General features: G+C 46.8%; 1 protein-coding gene across 2 annotated transcripts in view; it reads right to left on the bottom strand.

The window, feature by feature from the left end:
- Positions 1 to 11,934: 11,934 nt before the first annotated feature.
- Positions 11,935 to 22,500, bottom strand: part of LOC143285700 (alanine--glyoxylate aminotransferase 2, mitochondrial-like) — a 42,254-nt gene continuing 31,688 nt past the window's right edge. The window contains exons 10-15 of one of the 2 annotated variants that reach the window (XM_076593103.1): positions 21,536 to 21,608; positions 20,120 to 20,268; positions 18,752 to 18,901; positions 18,307 to 18,405; positions 13,048 to 13,182; positions 11,935 to 13,014 (exon numbers count right to left, since the gene is read on the bottom strand). In XM_076593103.1, the coding sequence (XP_076449218.1) occupies positions 13,081 to 13,182; positions 18,307 to 18,405; positions 18,752 to 18,901; positions 20,120 to 20,268; positions 21,536 to 21,608 (573 nt within the window). In that variant the 3' untranslated portion in view covers positions 11,935 to 13,014; positions 13,048 to 13,080. Of the gene's footprint in view, positions 13,183 to 18,306; positions 18,406 to 18,751; positions 18,902 to 20,119; positions 20,269 to 21,535; positions 21,609 to 22,500 lie in introns of both variants that reach the window. The other variant, XM_076593102.1, reaches the window with a different exon arrangement.

Genomic DNA, 22,500 nt, shown 5'->3' on the forward strand with positions numbered 1-22,500 from the left:
CCCCTGGGAGAGGGCATCGCCACAGTTTTCTTTTCTTTCCTTCCTTCTTTCTTTCTTTTTCTTTCTTTCTTTCTCTTTCTTTCTTTTTCTTTTCATTTCATTTTCTGTTCTTTTTCTGTCTGCAAACGTGTTTGCATTTACTATCACTGTGAATTGTTCTACAGATATTTTTGCCAAAGACAACCCATTGTTTGCTCTGGTTTGTTTGTTTGTTTGTTGTTTTTACATGTGATAAGTGAATGCTGAATACTGGACCTCGGTTTATCGTCTCAAACGAAATACTAGCACCCAGACCACGACTGAAGATATGGTTGTGGAGGGAGTAAAATTCCTTCTTCGAAGGTATAATCATGATTATGGGCCTCGAACCAAAATTCATTTTGCCTTCAGGCAAGTTAACTACCTTTGACATGGTACAGACCTGCGGGTTCAGTTTAACTCTCTCCATACGAACGGCGAAAGAGACGACGTCAACAGCGTTTCACCCCAATTACCACCATCAAAATATTGCAAGCGGAAGGCTCTTATACTGAAGAGGTGAATGTTGACAAAGATACCACAATTCTGACGACGGAAGCTAAAGGTTGGGTCATTCAGACACCCACTGGACATCCGAGGGGTCTGTGTAGAGGAGAAGAGAGGACTGGCCGTAGTGAGTGAGTTAATGTACCTTCGCTCTCAAGACGCTTGCAGTGCGGCAGCTAAACCCATCGTCACTCGTTAAATATCCCGGTGATTCCCTTCCACACATGCTCCCAGTTTTACTTCTCACCACACCACAGTTCAGAGCAGTGTCGAAAGAATTCGCAAAACACGTGACGTGCTATCCACAAAGCACGCTTGTTTTTCCTCAACAAAAAACAGTGCTCCAGAAGGATCCACCAAACTTACCTCTGCTTCATGGGCAGTAACCCTTTGAAGGTAGTAAGGGTAAATTTGCCTTCGGGTTTGTAGACCCGCAGGAAGGCTCTTGTGTTCCTGAATACCGGGTATTGTTTACCCTCTGGCTAGTTTACTTTGGCTCAGGGAGATTACCCGCAGATACACATTTACCCGCAGGTCACGATGGTTTCGTGAATACGGCCCCTGCACTCACCTTCTCCAGCACAACCTTCACTGAACCCAGACCCCAGCCCGGAACAACTTGATCTTGAGGACATCAGCCACTGTGTCCTTTAACTCGCTACCCACCCCGTGGACACTGGCTTCCTACTGGAGTGCATTAACCGCAAAACCAACAGGCCACACACCCACTTGAAACCCTGTCAGGGTAATGTCCAGTTTGAGCATCCAAAATTCCTGGAGCAAATGCTGATATAAATAACAATCATTTGACCTTTGTCATCCACACTAAGAAGGTAAAGAGGAGGAATTTTGTTTAATGTCCCGTCACACATATCTGTGACTGAAGACATTTTGTTAAAGTATTTATGTATACATTTGAGTATTATCGGTTAGAAGGGGTGGGAGATGTGAATGAATGGAGAGTTGGGGGAAACTGGGCAAATGAGGGTGAAATCTGAAGAAAAAAAAAAGAAATCGAAATACAATTACAGAAAATTACTTAAAGGACTTCGTAAAAGAGTAGGTAAATTGTGGTATGAATTGCCTGAAAAAAAACCACCCTTTCAGTACTCCGAGGATTGTAGCTTGTGCAATTTTCCCCAGCCCGAAAAGTTTTAGCAGTAATCTTTGTAACGAGTGTCGAGGCCTGTAGATTTTTTTGTACACGATGACCTGACACCTGTCTTTTTCTTGCTCTAGCCCCACAAGGCAGGTATTTCGGTCTTCACGTGCAATGCGTGAAGTCTGCCCATTAGCCCCCATGAGCTGTCCACTCACTCACGACTCGAGGCTGGGCAGGACCAAACTTTCAACCACACTCGAACACAGACGGCAAGGCAAGCAGATTTTTTTCACCCAGCTGTTGTGGCAAACCTCTGCCGTTCGCTTGACAGAGGCTACACATCTCTCGTCTGTGCCCGTCTGTGCCCGTCTGTGAGGATGTGGGTTCGAATTCCGGTCTCGTCCTTCCTCGCAAGTTTGACTGGAAAATCGAACTGAGCGTTTAGTCTTTCGGGTGAGATGCAGTGACGCAAACTGAAACTCTGTGCCAGCAGCTGGCTCTTCACTGGACCAGTTTTTTTTTTCTTCTTTTTTTTTCTTTAAAAAAAAAAAGAAAAAAAAGCATGGAGCACCGTGACAAACCCGAGAGAACCGAGGTGCAAGAACTGGTATCCAATTTCGCGCAAGTTGCTCAGGTATGACCCATTTGATATAATCAAAAAAAGTATTTTTCAAAGTCCGAATTTTAGCATCCTGAATTATTGCACCTATTTTACCAGTAATTTTTTGTGCATGTGTGAAACATACTTACCATTGATGTAACCCAATGTCAATGGATTTTCACTCTTAATTTGTACGTTATTTTCACTCAGTTTTGATATCTAGTCACTAAACTAACCTGTCGCCATCTTGCTTTTTTCCGTTTTTCGTCCCTCAAATCATGAAAATGTAACCAATAGGTGCACTAATCTAGAATGCTAAAATAGGACAACATGTATCCAATTCCGCACAACTTTTTGAGGTATGATCATTTTGATATAATTAAAATTGTATTTTTCAGTGTTCTTTGCATTCAAGAAAACGTTATTTCATTCGAACTTTTCGGTTGTATTTTTCGGAAAGACAAGGAAAAAGATTCATGTCCGGACAAAAATTGATTTATTTCTATAGGAGTACATGTTGTGAATTGTTTCGAGCGAAGAAAACCAAATTTCAAATTACCTTCAGTTACCTGTAAGCCCTGGTGGCTTTGCCTCCTTTTTGTTGAGGCTAGTCCGTCTTCTTCCATTAATGTTCAGTGGTCATAACTTTGACCATTATTAACATTTTTGCAAGTGCAAGTGTGTGCTCTTAGTCAGAATTTCGTACTCATAGTCCTTATCCGTATGCAATTAATCATTAGTTTGGGGGGGGGGGGGGGAAGGGGAAGTCTGGGTAGGAATGTTTATTTCTATTTTCAAAATTTCGTTAAAATTGTGTGAATGTGTTGTGAACGTTTGTCATTTAAAATGTTTTTCATTGATATAAAAGAGCGCAGAGCTTGAGGTTCTTGGACGATAAAAATACTTCGAAGTCTCCCGTTGACAATGTATTGTTGAATAGCCCATGCGGCGCAGCATTTGGATTGGAAATATATTTTTATTTGTCATACGAACGGCGAAAGAGACGGTTAACAGCGTCAAAATATTGCAAGCGGAAGGTTCTTATACTGAAGAGGTGAATGTTGACAAAGAATACCACAATTCTGACGACGGAAGCTAAATGTTGAGTCATTCAGACACCCACTGGACATCCGAGGGGTCTGTGTAAAGAGGACTGGCCGTACTGAGTTAAAACGTATCCCCAATAACACTAAATGTTTCGTGATAGTGGTGAAGCTGCTCCAGGCTGAAGAAATAAGTAAATGTGGGTGTGTCGATGGATGGAACTCCGACACCAATAAAACCTCACTCGCATCCCACAGACAGCCTTCATCAGATCATGCGGCCAGAGACTTAAACATGGGGTCTTCCTCATCTGCAGCTTTCATTGTTTAGCGTGGCTTGGAGGAACCATCTGGACCAAGACACTCGGGAACACTTCAAGTCAAAGTCCAGGACAGGAACACTCCAGGACACAAGAACACCAAGACCAGGACACACAGGAACACTTCAAGACCAGAACACAGGACACAGGAACACTCCCAAGTCCAGGACACAGGACAAGTCCAGGACACAGGAACACTCCCAAGTCCAGGACACAGGAACACTCCCAAGTCCAGGACACAGGAACACTCCCAAGTCCAGGACACAGGAACACTCCCAAGTCCAGGACACAGGAACACTCCCAAGTCCAGGACACAGGAACACTCCCAGACCAGGACACACAGGAATCACTCAAGACCAGGACACACAGGAATCACTCAAGACCAGGACACACAGGAATCACTCAAGACCAGGACACACAGGAATCACTCAAGACCAGGACATACAGGAATCACTCAAGACCAGGACACAGGGAAGACCAGGACACAGGGATCACTCAAGACCAGGACACACAGGGATCACTCAAAGACCAGGACACACAGGGAACACTTAAAGACCAGGACACACAGGGAACACTTAAAGACACAGGAACACTTCAAGTCCAGGACACACAGGAACACTAAGTCCAGGACACACAGGAACACTAAGTCCAGGACACACAGGAACACTAAGTCCAGGACACACAGGAACACTAAGTCCAGGACACACAGGAACACTAAGACCCAGGAACACTAAGTCCAGGACAAATAGGAACACTAAGTCCAGGACAAATAGGAACACTAAGTCCAGGACAAATAGGAACACTAAGTCCAGGACAAATAGGAACACTAAGTCCAGGACAAATAGGAACACTAAGTCCAGGACAAATAGGAACACTAAGTCCAGGACAAATAGGAACACTAAGTCCAGGACACACAGGAACACTAAGTCCAGGACACACAGGAACACTAAGTCCAGGACACACAGGAACACTAAGACCAGGACACACAGGAACACTTCAAGACCAGGACACACAGGAACACTTCAAGACCAGGACACACAGGAACACTTCAAGACCAGGACACACAGGAACACTTCAAGACCAGGACACACAGGAACACTTCAAGACCAGGACACAGGGAACACTTCAAGACACAGGAACACTTCAAGACACAGGAACACTTAGTCCAGGACACACAGGAACACTTCAAGACCAGGACACAGGAACACTTCAAGACACAGGGAACACTTCAAGACACAGGAACACTTCCAAGTCCAGGACACACAGGAACACTTCAAGACCAGGACACAGGAACACTTCAAGACACAGGGAGCACTTCAAGACACAGGAACACATGTCCAGGACACAAGAACACTTCAAGACCAAGACACAGAAACACATGTCCAGGACACAGGAACACATTTCCAGGACACAGAGGAACACATTTCCAGGACACACAGGAACACATCTCCAGGACACACAGGAACACATCTCCAGGAACACATTTCCAGGACACAGAGGAACACATTTCCAGGACACACAGGAACACATTTCCAGGACACACAGGAACACATCTCCAGGACACACAGGAACACATCTCCAGGACACACAGGAACACATCTCCAGGACACAGGAACACATGTCCAGGACACAGGAACACATGACCAGACACAGGAACACATCTCCAGGACAGACAGGAACACATCTCCAGGACACACAGGAACACATGTCCAGGACACAGAAATACATCTCCAGGACACAGGAACACTTAAGTCTAGGACACAGCCCTGCCTCAACGTCGTCGACAGAGACCAGGAAACTCAGCTTGGACATCGGAAGGACCCAGGACTTAAATGAAGGTGAGTGAGAAAGTGGTGCGTGGATATTACTTTCAAATATAGTTGGGTTTTTTTTTTGTTTTGTTTTTTTTTGTTTTTTTACCATTTTTTTTTTCTAGTGGGTTCAGGTTGGAAAAGGAGGGAAGGAAAGCATTGTTTGGGAAAATTAGTGAGGTCCTTTATTGTTTTTAAATTTGGGTATGTCTGTGTTGTGTGAAAGGGAATATATCATAAATCTATTTCGGAGTGGTCTGCTCTGTCCAAGCGTATTGGTCTGTTGCGGGTGACCTCTTTCTTTACGTTGGCGGTGGCCGTCATTTCTTGTTTTGAGAGTTAGAAAGTCTGCCGCGTTAGTCTTTTTGCTATTTCATTACAAAGAACGATAGTTCGCGTAGATCATTCACACACTGTCCCTCTTTACAACGATCTTAATAAAGTTTTGTCAAATATCGTTGTCAGTTGTTTCTAATTAACAAATAAGCTCTGAAAACATCTTGGATCAGTTTGGGTCAACGTTTGCCCAGTAGTAAAACGCGATTTTCTGGATATGATTAGAAACCAAACTTGGGATAACAAAAAAAAAGTGCCCGAAAAAAATTAAGTGCATAAACCCTTCTGTACGTTGGCCGGAAGTTTATCCCTTCCCTAATTATTTACACTTAGTTAAAAGGTTGAAAAAGCAGTTCGATTCCTCAGGATTCGATGCCGATCACTGATTATATAAGTCTTTCGTATCCAACTATGACCATCAGAGCAGCAGAAGAGGCAAATTTCTGTTTCTGACTATCTGGGGGTAGAATTTGATTCGTCGAGTGTCTTGCCCAAGTTAAATCCCGGCATTCTTGGCCAAGGTTTTTAGGACAGTCGGCGTTGGGATGGTCCTCAAGGCCAACTAGTCCCCCCGAGGCTGCATCGCTAAAAGCCAGTGCAATTTTGCCTGCTAGTCGGAGAGTCAGTCCTTCACAAAAGACTAAGCTGTTTATTTATTTATTTTTTCTCAAGGCCTGAGCGCGTTGGGTTACGCTGCTGGTCAGTCATCTGCTTGGCAGATGTGTAGCGTATATGGATTTGACCGAACGCAGTGACGCCTCCTTGAGCTACTGATTCTGATACAAAGCTGTAAATGAAATCCCATTGCAGATGAGACCATTGATCATACGGCTTTCACTTTGTTGTTGTCCCAGTTGAGCTTACGTCAATCTGATAAGCCGAGCGACGTGAAATGTTCTTTTATTTATTCATAGTCTGTACATCTAAGATGATACTCGACTGGAAACAAATACCATTTCTATCATTTCTATCGTTCTGATTAGTATCATCACTACTTAGAAATCGTCATTTCAGTAAATCAATGACAGGGGAAGAACTATTCAACCGAAAAAGGGGCCGGTTGAGGGTGGAGGGAGGGAGGGAGGGGGAAGTGGACTGAGGAAGGAAGAGAGCGAGAGAACAGAATGTGGAAAAGAATGAATACAAAATGTAAAATGCAGATGAGAGTTGGAGAAGGAAAACCATAATATTGCAAGGGTGTATGTAAGAGGGGGTGAAGGGAAGTCGTGGGGTGCGGGGGGGGAGGGTTTGGGGGGTGGGGTGGAAGCGGGATTAGGACAGAAAATTAATCAAACTGATAATCAAATAACACTGTAGTGCTGAATGTGCAAAATAAGGACAAACACCCACTTTTAGGACCCACAACCACAGACGTAGGTAGAACGTTGAAGGCGGTCTGATAAGGTTTGTTACTGCCGGCACCCGGGAACCTGTCTTGCGATCCATTCATCTTTCTAATTGCCCGGGCAGCAGCGCAAACAGTGGATGAGGTCTAATGGAGCGGTGTCTGAAGCAAGGGTGACCTCCCTTGGCAGCTTGTGGTGCACACTCATTTATTTTTATTTCCCTGCTACGGCCTCTTGGGGGGTGGGGGGGGGGATGTGTGCGTGTGGGTTTTTTTCACTCTTGTGTAAACAAAGTGAGTCTGTTTTAACCTGGTGTTCGGTTGTCTGTGTGTGTGTGTGTGTGTGTGTGTGTCTGCGTGTCCGTGGAAAACTTTAACATTGACATTTTCTCTGCAAATACTTTGTCAGTTGACACCAAATTTGGCATAAAAATAGGAAATTCAGTTTTTTCCAATCTTGTTTAAAACAATATTGCACCTGGAATGGGCACAAAAAAATAAAAGCCTAATTATATGCAAACTGCATTTACTGTTATATTTTTTTTTGTATTCTCTAAACTTGGCACTTTGATCTCATATTCTGACACAACAAGAGCAGTCATTATTTTTTGTTCAAACAGGAACTTTTGCTAAGCATGGAATTTTTTATTAATTTTGCAAACATTTTGGTGCAGATAATGAAAAAGGGAAATTACTCTGTAATTAATGCTAGGGGACTTAATTTATCACAAGTGAGTCTTGAAGGCTTTGCATTTCTTGTTTTTTTCGCCGCTGTTTGGGCTCCTAGACGCCTGTGTGTCAGAGTTTGTGTGTGTATGTGTGTGTTGGGGGAATGGGGTGGTGTTGAGGGTTGCGGGAGATGGTTGGCAGTACGAGCTGGGGGAGAGAGGAAAATTGATGTTGTAATGGTCACTGGTGGTGGTTGTGTGTGTGTTGGAATGGGGTGGTGTTGAGGGTTGCGGGAGATGGCTGGCAGTACTAGATGGGGGAGAGAGGACAATTGATGTTGTAATGGTCACTGGTGTGTGTGTGTATTCGCGTTGTTTGTGTGTTGTCTGTATGAGTTGGTGTGCGTGGTCGGTTGGCTAGACAGTGTATGTGTGTACATGTGTATAAGATAGTCCTAAGCTTTCCGAAGCAATTCAGCCAGTCTTTTTTCGACCGTTCCACACACACGGACTTCTTGCGTGCAGAAATACAGAAAAGTCCTACAAGCAAAACAAAACACGGTCATCCTTGGAACACTTGTATTGAAAATCACTGCCTTCACAACTATTCACCCGACTGCATTACACGCTGTCTATACAACCACTTCAAACGGCCATACACAAAAAGCCAAATCGCACAGTAAGAATTACAGTTGTTTGGAATTACGGGGGCGTGTGTGTTGGGGGGGGGGGTGTGTGTTGGGTGTGTGTGTGTGTGGGGGGTGTGTGTGTGTGTGGTGTTGGGGGCGTGTGTGTGTGTGTGGGGGGGGGGGGGGGTGTTGGGGGTGTGTGGGGTGTTTGGGGTGTGTGGTGTTTGGGGGGTTGTGGGGGTGTGTTGGGGGGAGGTGTGTGTGTGTGGGTGGGTGTGTTGGGGGGGGATGGGTGGGTGTGTGTGTGTGTGATCTGTGAGAGAATCAAAGTGCCCATTTACAAAGAAAAAAGGAATGTTAACAAAACACAATCATTGTGTGTGTGTGTGGGGGGTGTGGGTGTGTGTGTGGGGGGGGGAGGGTGTGTGGGAGGAGTGTGTGTGTGGGGGGGGTGTTGGGTGTGTGTGGGTTGTGGGGGGGTGTTGGGGGGGGGGAGGTGTGTGTGTGGGGTGTGTGTGTGTGTGTGTGTGGGTGGGTGTGTTGGGGGTGTCTGAGGGGGAGGTGTGGGTGTGTGTGGGGAGGGGTTGTGTGGGTGGGGGGTGTGTGGGTGGGGGGTGTGTGTGGGGGTGGGTGTGTGTTGGGTGTGTGGGTGATCTGTGAGAGAATCAAAGTGCCCATTTACAAAGAAAAAGGAATGTTAACAAAACACAATCATTGTGTGGGGGGTGTGTGTGTGTGTTGGGGGTGTGGGGTGTGTGTGTGTGTTGGGGGGGCGTGTGTGTGTGGGGGGGAGGGGTGTGTGGGAGGAGGTGGGCGTGTGTGGGGTGTTGTGTGTGTTGGGGGTGTGTGTTGGGGGCGTGTGTGGGGGGGGGAGGTGTGTGTGTGGGGTGGGGGTGTCTGGGTGTGTGTGTTGGGGGTGTCTGGGGGTGGGTGTGTGGGGGGGGGGGTCGGGGGTGTGTGTGGGGGTGTGTGTGTTGGAGGGGTGTGTGTGTGGGGGTGGGATGTGTGTGTTGGGGGGGTGTGTGTTGGGGGCGTGTGTGTGTGTGTGTGTTGGGGGCGTGTGTTGGGGAGGGGGGTGGGGTGTGGGTGTGTGGGGGGGGGTGTGGGGGCGTTGTGTGTGTGGGGAGGGGGGTGTGGGTGTGTGGGGGGGGTGTGGGGGCGTTGTGTGTGTGGGGAGGGGTTGTGTGTGTGGGGGTTGGGGTGTGTGTGTGTGGGTGTGGGGGGGGGGTTGGGTGTGTGTGTGTGTGTTGGGGTGTGTGTGTGGGGGGGGTGGGGGTGTTGGGGGCGTGTGTGTGTGTGTGGGGTGGGTGGGTGTGTGGGGTGGGTGGGTGTGTGTGTGTGGGGGGGGGTCGGGGGTGTGTGTGGGGGTGTGTGTGTTGGAGGGGTGTGTGTGTGGGGGTGGGATGTGTGTGTGGGGGTGTGTTGTGGGTGTGTGTGTTGGGGGGGGTGTGTGTTGGGGGGGTGTGTGTTGGGGGCGTGTGTGTGTGTGTGTTGGGGGCGTGTGTTGGGGAGGGGGGTGGGGTGTGGGTGTGTGGGGGGGGTGTGGGGGCGTTGTGTGTGTGGGGAGGGGGGTGTGGGTGTGTGGGGGGGGTGTGGGGGCGTTGTGTGTGTGGGGAGGGGTTGTGTGTGTGGGGGTTGGGGTGTGTGTGGGTGGGGGGGGTGTGGGTGGGTGTGTGTGGGTGTGGTGTGTGTGTGGGGGGGGGGGGTTGGGTGGGTGTGTGTGTGTTGGGGTGTGTGTGTGGGGGGGGGGTGTTGGGGGCGTGTGTGTGTGTGTGGGGGTGGGTGGGTGTGTGTGTGGGGTGGGTGGGTGTGTGTGTTGGGGGCGTGTGTGTTGGGTGTGTGTGTGGGGGGGGGGGTTGTGGGGTGTGTGTGTGTGTTGGGGGCGTGTGTTGGGGTGGGGTGTGGGGGCGTTGTGTGTGTGGGGAGGGGTTGTGTGTGTGGGGGTTGGGGGTGTGTGTGGGGGTTGGGGTGTGTGTGGGGGGGGGGGTTGGGTGGGTGTGTGTGTGTTGGGGTGTGTGTGTGTGTGGGGATGGGGGTGGGGGGGTGTTGTGTGTGTTGGGGGTGTGTGTTGGGGGGGGTGTGTGTTGGGGGGGGAGGGGTGTGTGGGAGGAGGTGTGTGTGTGTGTGGGGGGGTGGGTGTGTGTGGGGGGGGGGTTGTGGGATGTGTGTGTGGGGGGTGTGTGTGTGTTGGGGGTGTGTGGGGGGGGGGCGTGTGTGGGGGGGGGGCGGTGTGTGTGTGGGGGTGGGTGTGTTGGGGGCGTGTGTGTGTTGGGGGTGGGGTGGGGTGTGTGTGTGTGTGGGGGGGGGGGTTGTGTGTGTGGGGGTGGGTGTGTGTGTGTTGGGGGGGGGGTGTGGGTGTGTGTTGGGGGGGGGGGTGGGTGTTGGGTGTGTGTTGGTGTGTGTGTGTGTTGGGGGCGTGTGTGTGGGGGGGGTGTGTGTTGGGGGCGTGTGTGTGTGTGGGGGGGGGGGAGGGGTTTGGGGAGGTGTGGGGGGTGGTGTGTTGGGGAGGTGTGGGGGTGGTGTGTTGGGGGTGTCTGGGGGTGGTGTGTGTGTGTTGGGGGTGTGTGTTGGGGGCGGGGAGGGGGGGTGGGGGGTGTGTGTGTGTGGGGGGGGGGGGGTGGGGGCGTTATGTGTGTGGGTGTGTGGGGAGGGGTTGTGGGGTTGGGGTGGGTGTGGGTGGGTGGGTGTGTGTGTGTGTGGGTGTGGTGTGGGTGTGTGTTGGGGGGGGGGGTTGGGTGGGTGGGTGTGTGTGTGTGTTGGGGGGGGGTGTGGGTGTGTGTTGGGGGTGTGTGTGTTGGGGGTGTGTGTGTTGGGGGTGGGTGTGGGTGTGTGGTGGGTGGGTGTTGGGTGTGTGTGTGTGTTGGGGTGTGTGTGTGTGGGGGGGGGGGTGTTGGGGGGTGTGTGTGTTGGGGGGGTGTGGGTGTGTGTTGGGGGGGTGTGGGTGTGTGTTGGGGGTGTGTGTGTGTTGGGGGTGTGTGTGTTGGGTGTGTGTTGGTGGCGTGTGTGGGGGGGGGGAGGGGTGTGTGGGGGGAGGTGTGTGTGTGTGTGTGTGTTGGGGGCGTGTGTGTGGGGTGTGTGGGTGTGTGTTGGGGGCGTGTGTGTGTGTGGGGGGGGGGGAGGGGTTTGGGGAGGTGTGGGGGTGGGGGTGTCTGGGGGTGGGTGTGTGTGTGTGTGTGTTGGGGGTGTGTGTGTGTGTTGGGGGCGTGTGTGTTGGGGATGGGGAGGGGGGTGGTGTGTGTGTGTGTGTGTGTGTGGGGGGGGTGGGTGGGGGCGTTGTGTGTGTGGGTGTGTGGGGAGGGGTTGTGTGTGTGGGGGTGGGTGGGTGTGGGGGTTGGTGTGGGTGGGGGGGTGTGGGTGGGTGTGGTGTGGGTGTGGTGTGGGTGTGTGTGTTGGGAGGGGGGGGTTGGGTGGGTGTGTGTGTGTGTGTGTTGGGGGTGTGTGTTGGGGGTGTGGGTGTGTGTGTTGGGGGTGGGTGTGGGTGGGTGTGTGTGTGTTGGGGGTGTGTGGTGAGTGTGTGGGGGTGTGTGTTGGGTGTGTGTGTGTGTGGGGGGGTGTGTGTGTGTGTGTTGGGGGTGTGGTTGTGTGTGTGTGTGTGTGTGATCTGTGAGAGAATCAAAGTGCCCATTTACAAAGAAAAAGGAATGTTAACAAAACACAATCATTGTAGCACCAAAAATCACGGCAGAGAATCAAACTTGAAACGTTTCCCACAATTTCAAGAGATCATCATCATTCAGCTTCCGTTATCGACATCAGCCAGCAAAGGGATACAAAGATCAGTAAACATAACCTGCAAAAAAAAAAAAAAAAAAAAAAAAAAATCATCCAACATTCGACATTGTTGCTCATTGTTACAGACGAGCTTACTACGTTTTCTCAAACAGGCTTACAAAATACATTAAAAAAAAAAATTTTTTTTAAATCTCTCACACACACTCTGCTAGCAATGTTATTGATCGGTTCAAGAATTGGAAAATAAATTGATTATACTACAAGTCTGATTAATTATACACGAACGTAAAAACAAAACGCAAACGAAAAGAGAACCAAGGTGGATAATGTATGGCAAATAAACAATTAAAAAAATTCTTACTTTATTCACAGTGTTCCTGGTAAGGGGAAATAACGTGCTGAACGAATGTTAAGTCTTTGATACATTCTGGTCCAACCCCAACAGGTGACCCGTTTTTTTACATGTTTGTTCAACTTCTTCCTTTTTACTTTTTAATTTATGTATCGATAAGTTGTGTCTGTTTTCTTCGGTTCACAGTTATGAGAACCAAGGTGGATAATGTATGGCAAATAAACAATTAAAAAAATTCTTACTTTATTCACAGTGTTCCTGGTAAGGGGAAATAACGTGCTGAACGAATGTTAAGTCTTTGATACATTCTGGTCCAACCCCAACAGGTGACCCGTTTTTTTACATGTTTGTTCAACTTCTTCCTTTTTTACTTTTTAATTTATGTATCGATAAGTTGTGTCTGTTTTCTTCGGTTCACAGTTATGCGCGCATATTATACACACACACACAATCTATTGTTACACAAGCATGCGTGACATGGAACGCACACAATTACAAGCAGCAAGCAAGTTCTGTCGGGGGTTCACTGGATGCTGGAGTACTTGTGGAATCACTTGGTGCTGGTGTACTTGTGGGTTCCGAGTCACTTGGTGCTGGTGTACTTGTGGGTTCCGAGTCACTTGCTGCTGGTGTACTTGTCCAGAGCTATCCGCATGACAGCTATGGAGAAGTCTACGTCCTCTTTGGTGATGCACATCGGGGGTTTGATCCTGAAACACTGGAGGAAAAAAAAAACACAAACACAGTAACACACGGTGTCTTATATCAAATTGTAATGCATCGCACTGCAGTGCAGTTAGTGTGTGGATAATCCACCGTCTGCAAAGCTCCCCGCCTCCCTACCATCCCCGAAAAAGGTTAAAAGCGGAAATGGATCAAAGAGCAACCGGCGCAATAGCGCAGTGGTTAAAGCGTGGGACTTGATGGTCCCGGGTTCGAATCTCGGTAACGACGCCTACTGGTTAAAGGATGGAAATTTTTCCGATCTCCCAGGTCAACATGTATGTAGACCTGCTTGTGCCTGAACGCCCTCCCACACTCCCTCTTCGTGTGAATACGCAAGCACAAGATCAAAATACGCACGTTAAAGATCCTGTAATCCATGTCAGCGTTCGGTGGGTTATGGAAACGAGAACATACCCAGCATGCACACCTCCCAAAAACGGAGTATGGCTGCCTACACACACACCGTCATACACGTAAAAGCCCACTCGTGTACATACGAGTGAACGTGGGAGTTGCAGCCCACAAACGAAGAAAAAGGGAGGCGGAGGAGCAAAGAGGAGCAACCGATGTATCCCGTCAAGTCGAAGCGCCTGCAGTTATTTCCCTTGGCCAAGTTCTCCCGTGTGTACACGCAGTTAACTGAAGGTGCAGAAGGTGAAGCATTCAACGACACAGGGTGGGAAGGAAGATGATGCTGATGACCAAGACAACGAAAACAATACATATGTAACCATTTCAAACAACAAGAATACCAAAAACAACAATGAAGTGCTGACTTACATTTCTGTACAGGCCCTCCTCACCCCCCCCCCCCTCCTCCCCTTTGCCCAACAACAATCCCAAGAACAGTAACAACAATAATCCCCAGAACAGTAACAACAATCCCAAGAACAGTAACAACAATGCCAAACAACAATCCCCAACAACAATCCCAAGAACAGTAACAACAATGCCAAACAACAATCCCCAACAACAATCCCAAGAACAGTAACAACAATGCCAAACAACAATGCCAAACAACAATCCCAAGAACAGTAACAACAATGCCAAACAACAATCCCAAGAACAGTAACAACAATGCCAAACAACAATCCCAAGAACAGTAACAACAATCCCCAACAACAATCCCAAGAACAGTAACAACAATCCCCAACAACAATCCCAAGAACAGTAACAACAATAATCCCCAGAACAGTAACAACAATCCCAAGAACAGTAACAACAATGCCAAACAACAATGCCAAACAACAATCCCAAGAACAGTAACAACAATCCCCAAGAACAGTAACAACAATCCCCAACAACAATCCCAAGAACAGTAACAACAATCCCAAACAACAATCCCAAGAACAGTAACAACAATCCCCAACAACAATCCCCAAGAACAGTAACAACAATTCCAAGAACAGTAACAACAATCCCCAACAACAATCCCAAGAACAGTAACAACAATCCCCAACAACAATCCCCAAGAACAGTAACAACAATCCCAAGAACAGTAACAACAATCCCCAACAACAGTCCCAAGAACAGTAACAACAATCCCCAACAACAATCCCAAGAACAGTAACAACAATCCCCAACAACAATCCCCAAGAACAGTAACAACAATCCCCAAGAACAGTAACAACAATCCCCAAGAACAGTAACAACAATCCCCAACAACAATCCCCAAGAACAGTAACAACAATGCCAAACAACAATCCCAAGAACAGTAACAACAATCCCAAACAACAATCCCAAGAACAGTAACAACAATCCCCAACAACAATCCCAAGAACAGTAACAACAATCCCCAACAACAATCCCAAGAACAGTAACAACAATGCCAAACAACAATCCCCAACAACAATCCCAAGAACAGTAACAACAATGCCAAACAACAATCCCCAACAACAATCCCAAGAACAGTAACAACAATCCCCAACAACAATCCCCCAAGAACATTAACAACAATCCCCAACAACAATCCCAAGAACAGTAACAACAATCCCCAACAACAATCCCCAGAACAGTAACAACAATGCCAAACAACAATCCCAAGAACAGTAACAACAATCCCCAGAACAGTAACAACAATCCCCAACAACAATCCCCAAGAACAGTAACAACAATGCCAAACAACAATCCCCAAGAACAGTAACAGCAATGCCAAACAACAATCCCAAGAACAGTAACAACAATCCCAAGAACAGTAACAACAATGCCAAACAACAATCCCCAAGAACAGTAACAACAATGCCAAACAACAATGCCAAACAACAATCCCAAACAACAATCCCAAGAACAGTAACAACAATCCCCAAGAACAATCCCAAGAACAGTAACAACAATCCCCAACAACAATCCCAAGAACAGTAACGACAATCCCCAACAACAATCCCCAAGAACAGTAACAACAATCCCCAACAACAATCCCAAGAACAGTAACAACAATCCCCAACAACAATCCCCAAGAACAGTAACAACAATCCCCAACAACAATCCCAAGAACAGTAACAACAATCCCCAACAATAATCCCCAAGAACAATCCCCAGAACAGTAACAACAATCCCAAGAACAGTAACAACAATCCCCAACAACAATCCCAAGAACAGTAACAACAATCCCCAACAACAATCCCCAAGAACAGTAACAACAATCCAAAGAACAGTAACAACAATCCCAAGAACAGTAACAACAATCCCCAACAACAATCCCAAGAACAGTAAGAATCCCCAACAACAATATCCAAGAACAGTAACAACAATCCCCAACAACAATCCCCAACAACAATCCAAAGAACAGTAACAACAATCCTAAGAACAGTAACAACAATGCCAAACAACAATCCCCAAGAACAGTAACAACAATCCCCAACAACAATCCCCAAGAACAGTAACAACAATCCCCAGAACAGTAACAACAATCCCCAACAACAATCCCAAGAACAGTAACAACAATCTCCAACAACAATCCCAAGAACAGTAACAACAATCTCCAACAACAATCCCAAGAACAGTAACAACAATCTCCAACAACAATCCCCAAGAACAGTAACAACAATCTCCAACAACAATCCCAAGAACAGTAACAACAATGCCCAACAACAATCCCCAAGAACAGTAACAACAATCCCCAACAACAATCCCCAACAACAATCCCCAACAACAATCCCCAACAACAATCCCCAACAACAATCCCCAAGAACAGTAACAACAATCCCAAGAACAGTAACAACAGCAATCCCAAACAACAATCCCAAGAACAGTAACAACAACAATCCCAAGAACAGTAACAACAACAATCCCAAACAACAATCCCAAGAACAGCAATCCCAAACAACAATCCCAAGAACAGTAACAACAATCCCAAACAGCAATCCCAAACAACAATCTCAAACAGCAATCCCAAGAACAGTAACAACAACAATCCCAAACAACAATCCCAAGAACAGTAACAACAACAATCCCAAGAACAGTAACAACAACAATCCCAAACAACAATCCCAAGAACAGTAACAACAATCCCAAGAACAGTAACAACAACAATCCCAAACAACAATCCCAAGAACAGTAACAACAACAATCCCAAACAACAATCCAACAACAATCCCAAGAACAGTAACAACAATCCCCAAGAACAGTAACAACAATCCCCAACAACAGTAACAACAATCCCCAACAACAATCCCAAGAACAGTAACAACAGCAATCCCAAACAACAATCCCAAGAACAGTAACAACAACAATCCCAAACAACAATCCCAAGAACAGTAACAACAACAATCCCCAACAACAATCCCAAGAACAGTAACAACAACAATCCCAAACAACAATCCCAAGAACAGTAACAACAATCCCAAACAGCAATCCCAAACAACAATCCCAAACAGCAATCCCAAGAACAGTAACAACAACAATCCCAAGAACAGTAACAACAACAATCCCAAACAACAATCCCAAGAACAGTAACAACAATCCCCAACAACAATCCCAAGAACAGTAACAACAATGCCAAACAACAATCCCCAGAACAGTAACAACAATGCCAAACAACAATCCCCAGAACAGTAACAACAATGCCAAACAACAATCCCCAAGAACAGTAACAACAATCCCCAACAACAATCCCCAAGAACAGTAACAACAATCCCCAACAACAATCCCAAGAACAGTAACAACAGCAATCCCAAACAACAATCCCAAGAACAGTAACAACAACAATCCCAAGAACAGTAACAACAACAATCCCAAACAACAATCCCAAGAACAGTAACAACAATCCCAAACAGCAATCCCAAGAACAGTAACAACAACAATCCCAAGAACAGTAACAACAATCCCAAACAACAATCCCAAGAACAGTAACAACAACAATCCCAAACAACAATCCCAAGAACAGTAACAACAACAATCCCAAACAGCAATCCCAAGAACAGTAACAACAACAATCCCAAGAACAGTAACAACAGCAATCCCAAGAACAGTAACAACAACAATCCCAAGAACAGTAACAACAACAATCCCAAGAACAGTAACAACAACAATCCCAAACAACAATCCCAAACAGCAATCCCAAGAACAGTAACAACAACAATCCCAGGAACAGTAACAACAGCAATCCCAAGAACAGTAACAACAACAATCCCAGGAACAGTAACAACAACAATCCGAAGAAAGAACAGTAACAACAATAACGAAACCAGCATTGAAGTGCTGACTCACATTTCCAAACAGCCCCAATTTGCCCAACAACAGTAACAACAGCAGCAGCACTTCAGTGCTGACTTACATTTCGAAACAGCCCCTCCTCCCCCCCCCCCCCCCCCCCCCCGCCCCCCCTTTGCTCAATAACAGTCCCAGGTAACACAAACACACAACACCAACACCACCACCACCACCACCACCACCACAGCAGCAGCGCTGACTTACATTTCCGTGCAGCCCCCCCCCCCCCCCCCCCTTTGCCCAACAGCAGTCCCAACAACAGTAACAACAACAACAACAACAGCAGAATTTAAGTGCTGAATTACACTTATAAACAGCTCCCCCCCCCCCCCCCCCCCCCCCCCCCCCCCATATGCTCAACAACAGTCCCAGGTTACACAAACACACAACTGAAGCGCTGACTTACATTTCCGTTCAGCCCCCCTTTGCCCAAGAGCAGTCCCATGTTCTTGGTCTCCTCCCAGATGGCGCTCATGTCTTCCGCTGGCAGCGGCTTTCTGGACGCCTGGGTGAAACATGGGGGGCAATGATGTCTTTTGGGTTTAAAGAAATGGAAAATATACACAATCTCTCGAGAAGATGAAGAACAGGAAAAAGGAAGAATAAGAGCAAGAGAAACAAGAAACACACACCACACCACACCACACCACACCACACCACACACAAACACCCACCCCCACACTCCTCACAACCCGCCAACAGACACACCCGTGGTGGTCTATACCTACCTTGTCAGTGACCATCACTACACACACACTGACACCCCCCACCCAACACACAGACAGCCACCCACCCACCCACACCACCCCAACCCCCATAAACACACATACGTGGTGGTCCATATCATGTACCTTGTCGGTGACCATCTCCACGCCGATCATCAGCCCCTTCCCCCGGACGTCTCCCACGACCTCGTAGTCCTCCCTCAGCTTGAGCAGCTCCTCCAGGAAGTAGGTGCCCACCTCGGAGCACAGGGCCTGACACCCGTCCTCCTCAATCGCCTGCAGCACGGAGAAGGGCAAGACAATGTGCGTCAGTTCATTTCATCGATCACAGACGTCAGTTCAATTCATCCATCACAAAAGACAATGAACGTCAGTTCAATTCATCGATCACAGAAGACAATGAACGTCAGTTCAATTCATCGATCACAGAAGACAATGAACGTCAGTTCAATTCATCTGTCACAGAAGACAATGAACATCAGTTCAATTCATCGATCACAGAAGACAATGAACGTCAGTTCAATTCATCGATCACAGAAGACAATGAACGTCAGTTCAATTCATCGATCACTGAAGACGATGAACGTCAGTTCAATTCATCGATCATCATTCTGCAACGGGCGCGATAGCCGAATGGTTAAAGTGTTGGACTTTCAATGTGAGGGTCCCGGGTTCGAATCTCTGTAACGGCGCCTGGTGGGTAAAGAGTGGAGATTTTTCCCATCTCCTAGGTCAACATATGTGCAGACCTGCCAGTGCCTGAACCCCCCTTCGTGTGTATACGCACGCAGAAGCTCAAATACTCACATTAAAGATCCTGTAATCCATGTCAGCGTTCGGTGGGTTGTGCAAACAAGAACATACCCAGCATGCACAAACCCCGAAAACGGTGTATGACTGCCAACATGGCGGGGTAAATAAACAAAACGGTCATACACACGTAAAATGTTAAATGTTACAAGTTTGTCTGAGTGTGTAGGTGTGCGTGCCTGACATCTGATTGAATGACACAGGAAACGAATGATGAGCGCCCAGTGCCAGCCGTCAGTCGGCTCTACCCAGGTAGGCAGCCTGTTGAGTAAATGACTCCCGTGTTTGTAAAGCGCTTAGAGCTTGGTCTCCGACCGAGGATAGGTGCTATATAAGTATCCATATCAATCAATCAATCGCTGTCAGTCCAGCGTTTTGGGGTAAGGTTTTTTGTTGTTGTTTTTTTTTTTCTCCTGCCTTCCTCTTCCCTTTTCAGCCTAAGACACACACACACACACACACGCACGCACACACGCGCGCACACACACACACACACACACTCACGTCCTGTCACATGGAACCAGGTGTGTCTTTTGACGTGCACATGATTTTAGCAGTAAAAACTTCTTTTTCACTCACTTCATATTTTTTTGTGTGCTATCTTCAAGCATTTCTCCTGTTGATATGGGCCAGATGGCCTGCAGAAACTGAATAAACCATTATTATTGTTATTGTTACACTCACGTCCAGCACAGCAGAGCCGACAGCGGAGGCCACCGGGTTGCCCCCGAAGGTGTTGAAGTGCAGGGCCTTGCCCATCACCGCCGCGATCTCCGGGGTCGTCACCACCCCGGCCAGGGGGAACCCGTTACCCATGCCCTTGGCCATGGTCACTGGGAGGGACACACACACACACACACAGAGATAGGTAGATACACACACACACACACACACACACACACAGATAGGTAGATACACACACACACACACACACACACAGATAGGTAGGTACATACTCATACACACACACAGATAGGTAGATACACACACAAACACACACACACAGATAGGTAGATACACACACACACAGATAGGTAGATACACAGACACACACAAACACTGATATGCGCGCGCGCGCGCACACACACACACAGATAGGTAGATACACACAAACAAACAAACACACACACACACACAGAGAAAAAACACACACAGATAGGCAGATAAACACACACACACATACAGATAGGTAGATATATACACACACACACACGCACGCACGCACATATATACACACAAACACAGATAGGCACACACACACACACAGATAAGTAGGTACATACACACATAGAGAGGTACACACACATAGATACACACACACACATGAACACACAAGCGCGCGACACAAACACACAGACGCACACAGACAGACAGACACACCCGCACACACAGAAAGAGATAGACACGGACACACACATAGATGCATATACATATACACACAGACACACACACACAGTGAGAGAAAGAGAGAGAGAATCAGGTACACAGACACACACACACACACAGATTGATAAACAGACACGCACATATAGATAGGCACAGAGACACACACACACGGACAGGTACACACGCACACACACACACAGATACACGGACACACACAAAGACACAGAGACACGCACATAGACGGATAAACACACATAACACAGACAGATAAACAGAGACACACATGGATAGATACACAGACACACACAGATACACAGACACACAGATAGATACACAGACACACACGTAGATAGATACACAAATGCACACATAAATATATACACAGATGCACGCACAGATATACACAGACACACATATTGATAGATACGCAGTTACACACACACAGAAACACGTACACAGACACACAAACAGAAATATAGACACACACACACACACACACACACACACACACACACACACACACACACACATAGGTAGGTACACAGAAACACACATATAAAGGCACACAGACACACACACACACATATAGATACACACGGTCACAGACACACACACACACACACATATATATATATATATATGTAACACAAACACGCACGCACACACACACACACACACATGCACACTAACACAGAATGACTTCACACCACTAACCCATATCTGGGACAACCCCAGAAGCCTCGAATCCCCAATAATGGCTGCCCAGACGTCCAAACCCGGTTTGTACCTGGGGAAGAGGCAGAGAGAGAGAGAGAAGAGAATGGTAGATTTTAAAAAACAACAACAAAAAAAACAACCCCAGTAGACTACAATAGGTAGGTACACACACACACACACACACACACACACACACACACACACACACACACACACACATTCAAAGCTATCAACATCAATCCAGGTACCATATCTAAACTATATGATACTTTGATAACGCCAATATCGATTTATGGGGCGGAGGTATGGTTACCTTACCAAGTCAAACCGGATGATTCTTTCGATTTAGCACACCTTTTTGACGACTGCTTATCGAATAAGTTTCCACATGAAAAATTACACATTAAATTCTGTAAGCAATTACTTGGAGTACACAAAAAAGCTATGGTGCTTCAAGTGTTAGGTGAACTGGGCAGATTCCCAATAAGTTTAAAGATAATGTGCCAAATTATTACATATTGGATTCACATTATTCAATTACCAGAAACTTCCCTCATCAACAAAATATATAAGTCCATGTACCAACAAGAAAATACAACTTCCCCATGGTTGATTTTTGTTAAAAAGATACTCGAAATTATAGGCCTTGATCACATTTGGAAAAATCAATTCACATTCAACGTATCATAGACTGAAATACGTCGTGTATAAAAAATTAGAAAATGAATATATCAAATACTGAAAAGAGAAAAGAGAAAAAACATTAAAGCTAAAATTTTACAATACGATTGTAGCAGAGTACAAAACTGAAACCTACCTTTTAAATATATCAGATACAAAACACAGACAAGCTTTAACGAAACTCAGAATAAGCGCGCATGACCTAAAGATTGAGAAAGGTAGATATTTAAATATTCCACAAGAAGACAGATTGTGCAACAAGTGTAACATCCTGGAAGACG

This window comes from Babylonia areolata, chromosome 9 (genome assembly GCF_041734735.1).
Source record: "Babylonia areolata isolate BAREFJ2019XMU chromosome 9, ASM4173473v1, whole genome shotgun sequence".
NCBI lineage: Eukaryota > Metazoa > Mollusca > Gastropoda > Neogastropoda > Buccinidae > Babylonia > Babylonia areolata.